We start from the raw sequence: 9,879 nt of genomic DNA on the forward strand, positions 1-9,879 counted from the left end.
GCCAGTTGTCACAAAGTCAGCCCCATTCTACTCAAGTCCTCCCAGGAGCGTCTCCCCCTGGTACTTTTGCATGGGCTGCTTCTCCCATGTTCTACAAATAGTTCATGTGTCACTTTCGTTTTTAAAATGGAAGAGTCACTTAGTGCTATATATTCAAATTTCACAACTTTAATATTTGCAATTTTTATTCCATTCCCTTTTATATGGTAATTTGTTTATACTGTGTAAAATTTGACAGCTTAGTCACATTTATCTTTTGTACCATTCTCCTAGAACAATAAAAGAAGTCAGGTGGTCTCTCTGAATTCCCTGCTTGAAGACCCACGTTGATTCTGTTTTTTCCACTGTGTGATTGTAGTTCAGTCATCTGTTTCTCTGGGTCTTAGTTTTCTGATCTGAAAAGACAAAGAGCTAAACCAGATTATTTCCAGGAACTCTTTGAGCTCTAAAAGATTCTATGACTCTGAATGCTGTATCTTTGCAAATAGGATAAAATTAAATGATTTTACCTATTAATGTCCCAAATGATGGCTTAACATTAAATGGATATTTTACTTGCCAGCTATGTTAGACATCTGATGACCATAGTCCTTAGCATGAAGCGCTCATACAGACTTTATATTTGTGTATGCGGTAGCTCCCAAGCTGGAAGCAGAACGTTGCTGCTGTTGCTCTGTTTGTTTGTTGCATTGTTTGGTTTATTGAGATTATCATAAGTATACGTGATAGGATATTTATACCATTAATATATTTTTTCAATTTTAAAAAATGTTTTATGCCATTTTAAAAAAAGGTTTTATGCCATTTTAAAAAATGTTTCTCCTACCGAATTGCTACTCAAAGATAACAGTATGGTCTGCAAATGAACTAACGGCATACCACGTAGGTAACTTTTATGGTAATTTTTGCTTCCTTTTGCATTCACTGCACAGTCAATGGGTTTGTATTAATCTGATTGGGCTTTTTCTGTTTTGATTTTTAGAACTGAACAATATTTTGGGAGCCCAAGTGACATGGCTTCTACTGCAGAACACATCAGAGACAGGATGAAACTAGTTAGTCTCAAAAGGCAGCAGCTGAGACATCCAGAAATGATGACTACAGAGAGCTAATAGCTGCCTTCTTCCCAGAGACCTGCTGTTCATAATCCCGCATGTCGTCAGCATACTCCAGCATTAGCTACAATACGTTAAGATGCATTTCACAGCCAGGATAAGCCTCATTTCTTTCCATTACACATTTCTCTCCACATGTTAACACCTTGCAATTACCAAGGCAGAATTGTTTAACATGCTTTGAGATCATAGACTCCAAGTATCTTAAAAGAAGGAACTGTAAACATTGCACTGAAAACTTGCTTTAAAGCTTTACCTGACCTGTCAGTTTGTAGACGAACAACTGATAATAAGCTTTGAATGGTGCTAATATGAGTGTAGAAATTCTCTCTATAAAAAATGGTTGCCCTTCCTCCCCAGGTGACGTAGTAAATTTAGACTGTAGCTCAACTGTTATTAGTAGACAGTGGTGTCCTCAAAATTTTGCTTTGTAATTCTCCTTCAAATTTGATTATTTTTATTGTGTCAGTATGAAGAAAAACCTTCAGATTTTTGATATATCATATTCATTAAAATACATTTTCCTATTTGTATTGATAATGTATTAAAAGTTGTTTGTGCTTAATAAAAGGCTTCTTTTAAACACCTTATTTAATTTGGTGGTTATATCCTATTTCCAAACATGAGTGCCTTAATTAAAAGGGCATTCTTAGGCTTGTGAGGATGGTTTAATATTTGTTTTCTCATGTTGATTGCATGTATTTTAGCCAGGAAATTCATATGTAAGCATGTATATATAATAAATAAGCATGTTTTATCAAAAATATTGTGAAGAAAAGTTTAGATCTTAGTGAACACTCTCATTTTTCTCTTCTTCAACTTGAAAAATGTTATCTAAATTACTGTACTGAAAATATTTTGTCTTTGGGAGAGGAGGGAAAGGCATACATAGTTACTTAAATGTCATCTTCTATATTAGAGCAATCTTTCAGGAACTAAAATAGCAATTGTTAATAACATTTAATTTCTCATGATAGACTAGAAGCAAGATTCTGGTGTAGTATAATAAAAATTGTACACATCTTTTAGAAATTAAATTTATAAAATTTTAATGCTTTTAAGATTATATTAAGTTTAAATGGTAAAATACATATAATTTTGTGTTCATTTTTGTTTCAGAAAATGTTTTTGAGAAAGATTAAAACCAAGTTTATAGTCTGTGATCAATACAAAATTATGCAAAGTATGCTCTTTTCTTTCCATTGTCTACTGAAATGTCCATGTATCTTCCAGTGCGAAAAGCTCCTTCTGAGCCTGCTGGTTTTTCCAGCCTTCTTCACTGCCAGACTTCTTGGAGAAACCCATATCCATTGCCCTGCATCCTCAGCACACGTGCTCAGCACCTTGCAGTCTGGCTTTGAGAGCCCTGCAGTGCAGTGGTTTGCAGTGGGCTCCAGTTACTGAACTGAGTGATTTTTTTTTTCCCCCAGTTTGCGTTTCTCTCCTTCTCTGCTTCTGCAGCATTTCTACCATGGAGCAACCTCTCCTGCAATGTTTCCTCCCTTGACGGTGTTATCTTCTGTTGTAACTCAGTCTAGTCACATGACTGTTATTTAAGATGCATCTACTAAAATGTGCTCTCTCAGATTCTGTCTTCAGAGTGATTCTGGATATATCCTATCCTTAGGGTATCTTATTTTATCCCAATGTCCTGTGTTATGTATCTGGTCCGAAATTCTCAACCTGCACTTTCAGCTACCTACTTGACATTTTCAACTTGGGTGAAGTTATTTACCATATTTTTTTCACCTTTCTCAGAGTAATTTTGGTTTGAGATATAGTCTCTTTTAATGGACATCCCAGAAAATCTGGGGGCTACATTCAGCTGCTCCCTTTTATGCTGCCACTGCTTCTGAGATCATCCAGAAAGGCTTTTTCTTTATTTGTTAACCCTTAGTCTTTTAGGGTTTAACTTCTATAAGTATGAATGTTTGTGATTCTTCATTCAGTCTTCTTGACGGTGCTAACCACATGCTATAGTTGTTTATATCTGTACCTACTACAGTATGAGCTCTTTTGAGGGAAGGAAACTTGTGGGCCTGACTTCTCGTATTCCCAGGATTTTGCTCATGGCATAATAGTTACTCTGGAAAAGACCCTGATGCTGGGAAAGATGGAGGGCAGGAGGAGAACGTGACAGAGGATGAGATGGTTGGATGGCATCACTGACTCAATGGACATGAGTTTGAGCAAACTCTGGGAGATAATGAAGGACAGGGAAGCCTGGCATGCTGCAGTCTGTGGGGTCACAAAGAATCGGGCATGACGTAGCAACTGAACAACAATAGTTGCTCAGTTCCCCTGTATATCTGTTGTAAGGGTTAGTATTAATTCCTCTTGTATTGTAGTCTGAAGTATGTTTTAAACAGATTTCCTAAACTTAGAATTGACTGAGTGAATCTGCTCATCAGGAAGTCATTTGATAGTTTTAGATACTTAGGTAATTGAGGTAGTTAGTTGTACCCAATATCTATTTCTCATACTGAATTTCACAGAATTTTTTTATTTTTTATTAAGACTTTGCCAGAAAGGAACTGGATTCTAAGTAAAGAGACTCTTTTAATTCTACCGTCAACTCCCCTACCTACTGTCAAATGAGTTAATTTTATGTGCCTTAATCTGTCCTGCCTATAGCAAGAGTGAATTAAGGCACATCTGGAAATATTTGTGGTTTGAGTATTTCAAGTGAAGATGATTATGCTTTTAACACATAGTAAATATTGTTGCTTTTCATTTGTAACTTTGCTCCTGCTTTCTGTATGTGTATCCAGATAACCATAGACATAGTTATGAATGAAAACCAACAATGCCCTAATGTGATTTTTCTTCATGGGATCATAGTTCACTAGAATACCTGTGAAGGAAGTGACTTCAGTCTGTTTGAAAAGACAAGTTCTTTGTAAATCATGAATTAACATTGGCCTGCAAATAGAGAAAGAACCATCATTTTTACTTGGTACGATATAGGCTACAACTTGGACTTCCCCAATGGCTCAGCAATAAAGAATCTGCCTGCGATACAAGAACCACAGGAGACAATGGGTTTGATCCCTGGGCCAGGAAGATCGCCTGGAGGAGGGCATGGCAACCCACTCCAGTATTTTTGCCTGGAGAATCCCATGGACAGAGGAGCCTGGTGGGCTACAGTCCATAGGTCGCAAAGAGGTAGACACGACTGAAACGACTTAGCACGCATGCTACAACTTCCACATTATGTTAACTCATCTCAGGGAGTTACTGAATGTTAATTAGGCTAGCTTAATTTTTTGTTTTGCTTTGAGTTTTTCTTTTGTCTTCATGTCATAAATTTGCTCCTGTGTAAGCTAAGTATCCAAGGACAGTTTAGACATGTATTCACACATGTCTAACCCATCAGCATTGTGATGTGAAGATGATAACTTCCTTTCAAATAAAATTGACTGTATTCCCAGACTTCATTGTTGGTCACCTTATTCTACCATGGTAACTCATTGGTGATAAAATTACTCAGTCTGCCAGCTAAGATGTCGGCAGCTCTAGGCTTCCTTGCTGTGTAGAGGATTGGATGCCTCTCTCATGTTATAGGTCTTTAAATTGGCCAGTGCTCCGAAGCATTACCTAGTATTAACGTGTTTGTTTCACTATCAGATGATGTGTGGGGTGTGCTATTTAGAGGAGTATTGTTAGTGCATGCTCCTTAATGTGAACATGGCAGTTACTTTTCCGATAGCGCTGAGTAAATAAATCATACATAAACCCATTGTGACAAATGGCGTGATTGTGAGTTAAGTTGAACCTGTCTCTGCTGGCTTTGTTTGAAGAAAGACTTCATAATTCTCTGCTACATTTTAAGTTCCTTGCCAGAAAGATTGGAAATTACTATGTACTTTTCCTACCCCAACAGGACCATGGTAAAATACTGTGGTTACTAAAAACTGAACATAACTGTAGTTGTTAAAATCGTCCCCATCTTGAGTCTATTGAAAATGCTATAGGAAATTAACATTGGTAAATATCAGTGACAAGAGATATATGTTTGGGATATATTTGTTTAAACCTCAAAAGGAAAAATTATCTAGGGTTAAGAAGGTGGACTAGAATATAGCTGACCAGTTAACCTAATTAGCAAAACTTAGCTAGAGTTAACTTTCAGTTCAAAAAAGAAAGAGCTCCAGTTGGGTGTGGAAAATTTCGCTCCTGGTTATAGAGGGGCAACAGTCCCCTTGGTGAGGGAACAGGAAGTGTGGGTTTAACACCTGACATTAGTTGACTTAGGTGTGTGCTGCAGAAAATCTAGATTTAGCCAAGAAACATTAATAACAAGAATAGTACAGGAAAGGTTGTAAACTAAGGCTAAAATAAGATCTCTAGTGAATATAATGAAAAGAGGTGGAGTTTGAATACTTAAGAATCCGGCTTTGGCATTTACTCACCTGGGTGAAAAATCATTATACTTCTCTGAACCTGTAAAACAGAGAAATCATATCAAGTAATTTTAAGAATGAAGTATAATTACATTAAAAATCTGTTGAAAAGTAAAATGTTATTCAAAATGGAAGGATGATTATTATTATCTTTCCAGAGTAGAATGAGGAGCATTCTTTAATCATGCTCTTGTCCCAGATGGCAAGCATGGGATCTTGGGGAAAAGGGAACCTTGTCTGCTCACCTCCCAAGACTCCCATTTCCTGTCCACTCGATATACTGAAAATGCTGAGGGTGGGGACAGTGAGCTCTGCAGTAAATAACAGGACTTCTAAACCTGACATTGACTCTCTTGGGGCAGGATGATAGACCAGCCAGATGGAGGGCAAGGGAGGAGTATCATCTACTTTGAGGTTAGCAGGTCATGATACAATTCCACTGAAAAGTAAGAAAGTAAGTAAAAGTCGTACTGATGATCTTAATGAGTCAGCACCAACCTATAGAAACAAGAGCGTGAATCTGACCACCACTGGTGCTGTTATGGTTAGAGAAGGGCAATCCTGGTAAACTTGGGCAGTGATAATAAGAGAGAAAGGCTGGTCCTCTAACAGGCTGATAGAACTATGGTGCTTCATGAAATAGCATAAATACATGGGAATGTTTAATACTGAAAAAGGCTTATAGATGTGATGCTGAGTAACGTGACTGTAATATTTTAAAGCAAACTTGAAAACATGACAAAACTAGTCCGTGTGCTTCAGGAAAAAGCAGAGCCTGTACTAGAACATGAAGAACTTAGAGATCACAGGAAAAGCCAGAACTACAACTATAGACTGTGAAAGCAGTAAGTAAAATTATAAAGGAATCAAGATTATTTTTGTTAGAAAATTTTTAGGAGGCAACACACATAATACCATATGTAATTATACAGAAATTCTTGTGCTGTGTACTCAGTCGTGAAGTCATGTCCAACTCTTTGTGACCCTTTGGACTGTAGGCTGCCAGGCTCCTCTGTCCATGGAACTTCCCAGGCAAGAATACTGGAATGGGTTGCCATTTCCTTTCCCAGGGAATCTTCCCGACCAGGGATCAAACACACGACTCCTGTTTCTCCTGCATTGGCAGGCGGATTCTTTACCACTGAGTCACCATAACTAAAAATAGTTACCAGCTTTCAATATTAGAGTAGCATTTTTACAAATCTTAAGTCAGGCTTGTGGAATACTAAATATTTCTGACAAAAGGCTGTAGAAATCTGAAGCCATTCTTAGTGATCCTCACAGTGTCCCCTTAGAAGTATTTACAAGTCAGATGCCATCTCTACATGATGTCTCCAAATATGTCATTCCTGGAGAGACATGAGGATGACTCATGTCCTTCCATTGACTAGCGGGGACCTGTTCACTATGATCAAGCCTTACATGGTGTTTTGGGTCTACACATCTTTTCTGTTATAATTAACTCTGGTTCTTTTTTAGTTTTAAAAATTGGTAAAAATGTGCTTGATTTTTCCCTTTAGAATGTTTTTTCGTCTTAACTCTGCTAGTCTATACAACCAACAAATTTGCTCAGAATAACCATCAATGCATGTATTATTTTCATTAAAGTGTGAGGAGATGAAAAATCACCTTGACAATTTTAAGTCAGCATAGATCCAAGAACTGATTGCTTACCTCACACAGGAATATCCTTGCACAAGCTCTTAAGTTTCTAAGTAGACACTGTTGGGAAGAATTTCTGATTATGAAATCAGTAATGAAATTCTCAGCAGTATTATTTTGTAAGCATTGTGCCCTGAATTTTTTCCCCAACATTTTATTATAAAAATTTTCAAACATATAAAAAAGTTAAAATTTTATAGTGTAGTCACCACCCAGATGCTAGTTAGCATTAACTGTGCTTTGTCACATGTCTGTCCATCCATCAGTTCACCAATTCAGATTGTTTCTGATGCATTTTAAGTTGCAGAAATCTATACACTTCCTACTGAATACTTCAGTCATTAGCTAGAATTCAGTATTTGCTTACAATTTTACTTTTATTTAAAATTAGCATACAATGAATGCCTAAGTCTTAAGTGTGTATCTGCTGAGTTTTGGTAAATGCATACAGTGCTGTCAAAATATAAAATACTATAAAAAAATTCCCATATTGCCATTTCCAGTCAGTCCTCTACTCACCCACATCCTCCTCCACAGGCAGCCACTCTTTGTTCTACCTTAGATCTTGTGTTCTAGATCTTTGTGTAAATAGAGCCACACAGCATGTATCTTTCTTGAAGGCTTCTTCACTTGCCATGTTTTGGAGACTTATCCACGTGGTTGTGTGTATTAATAGTTAATTCCTTTTTTATTGCTGAGTAGTATTCCATTGTATGACTGTATTACAGTTTATTTATTCATTTTCCTATTTATAAATACCTGGTCTGTTTCCAGTACTGGCGATTGTAAGTGAAGCTGCTATGGTTATTCTTAACATAAGTCTTATGTGGACATAGGCTTTCATTTCTCTTGGGTGAACACCTAGGATTAGAGTTTCTGTGTCAGGGCAGTTCTGAAAGAAACGTCCGTATCTTTTTTTCAATGTGGTTGTGCTGTGCCCTGGATTTTCACTATATTTTGAATGTGTGGAAAACTGTAAACTATTTTTATGACCCATAATCTGAAGTATTAGAAGTGGATTTGGAATAGAAATGGTATTCTTCACAGTGACAGTTAGTGTTGAAGGACACAAATGCCTGTCTGCCCAAAACAGCTCCCCAGATGGGACCTATCCCTGAAATTTTAGTGTAACTCCTTGAATGATTTAAAGTACTTAGCCAAGCATGGTGATAATATTCGCTAGAAAAAACAGCGTTGGTTTGTTATATCACTAACTTTTGCCACCCGTTTTCAGTAGACAAAATAAGACTGATAACAGAAAAGATTCATTCTGTCAATAGGGGTGGAAGGGGTGTTAAAGAACATGTCATACTAGTTAGTCCCAGGTACAGCAGCATGAAAGAGAAGCATCTGGACTGAAAATCCCCCAAACGGTGGTCAAGAAACCAGAAAACGGGGTGGGGAGAATTCTACCTCACAATTGTGCTTAGGAAGTAGCTATGTTTTTGCAGGACATTTTAGCCTTTACAAATCAAATCATATTTTCAATATTGTCTTTTTATTCAGTACCACCCAGCTACAGTTATTTCACACCCCTAGTGACTTTTATCCACTTTGTCTTACCCTTCTCACTTGTTCTGTTACATATAGCAGTTACCTGTATAAGCCTGTAAAATTATAATCATATGTATGTTTCCAGTGCTTGTGTTCAAAGATATTTATCTATGGTTCATTCAGTCTTTCTTATTTGATTTTTAAGGGCTGGGATATTTGGCTTCTACTGTAAATCCTTATAATGTTCCAAACACATTGTAAATGCAATAAAGATGTTAAAAACTACTTAATGGCAACAGATTTGATATGTATGTCTTTGATATGTTACCACTTTGGACAATAAATTTGGTTTCTGTTACTAATGATCTTTCATGACATCCAGGGAGAATTAAATCATACTGGTCTCTATAAGATAATCTGATGAATTCTGCATTTTTCAATCATTCAAATTAGATTTTTTTTTACATTACTTTTTTTTTCCTATCCATATTCTGTAAAATATTTTATTAAGACAAAACTTCAACTCCTTTGTTCTGAACTTATCTGGAGTCTTAGAGACTAAACACACTTGACCTGTGTGCCTGTTTCCCTGTCAAAGTTCCCATCCTGCCTTCCCACAGGCTTAGCACAGAAACTCAGGACTTTCTGTAAGTCCCACATTGTCAGAAAGTGTTAGGTTCTCATCACAGTGGTAGTGGTTACATTTCCTTTGTTCCTACCAGTAAGTCCATTTTTAAGACTGAGAAGGAGAGTGTATTTGGGGTTGGGGAATGCATGTTAGAAGAAAGTTAGCTGTACTTCATATGACATATTCATATTATGCTGTACATAATAGCAGCTCCAGAATGGCTACCAGGAATTTCAGAGTTGCCAGAATTTGGAAGTTGGCAAGCCTTGTTGGATGAAGTTAAGTATATTTGAGTGATAGTTCAACATACGAGCAAGATATATATATATATGAAAAAGTTCATTTTCCCAACTAGTGTCCACCCCTGTCTCTAGATTTCCCTTTAGACACAATGAATTCACTAAGTTGTTCCACATTCTGCATAAAATCTACACAAAGGTATTCTCATAGACAAATTTATGTGAAAGTTAAAATGAAAGTAAGAAATACCCAGTTTTTCCTGGGACTAGAGAAGAGATAGTGTCTAACAACAGCAACAGCAAAAAAGGTGGAAAATCTGAAAACGAAGTGAACAATA

General features: G+C 36.8%; 1 protein-coding gene across 2 annotated transcripts in view; it reads left to right on the forward strand.

The window, feature by feature from the left end:
• The window catches only part of SESTD1 (SEC14 and spectrin domain containing 1), a 134,349-nt gene extending 125,390 nt beyond the window's left edge, over positions 1-8,959 (forward strand). For both annotated transcript variants that reach the window (XM_061135397.1, XM_061135398.1), the window contains exon 18: positions 983-8,959. In XM_061135397.1, the coding sequence (XP_060991380.1) occupies positions 983-1,112 (130 nt within the window). In that variant the 3' untranslated portion in view covers positions 1,113-8,959. The remainder of the gene's footprint in view (positions 1-982) is intronic.
• Positions 8,960-9,879: the final 920 nt, after the last annotated feature.

The sequence above is a fragment of the Dama dama genome, chromosome 33, assembly GCF_033118175.1.
Source record: "Dama dama isolate Ldn47 chromosome 33, ASM3311817v1, whole genome shotgun sequence".
Lineage (NCBI taxonomy): Eukaryota > Metazoa > Chordata > Mammalia > Artiodactyla > Cervidae > Dama > Dama dama.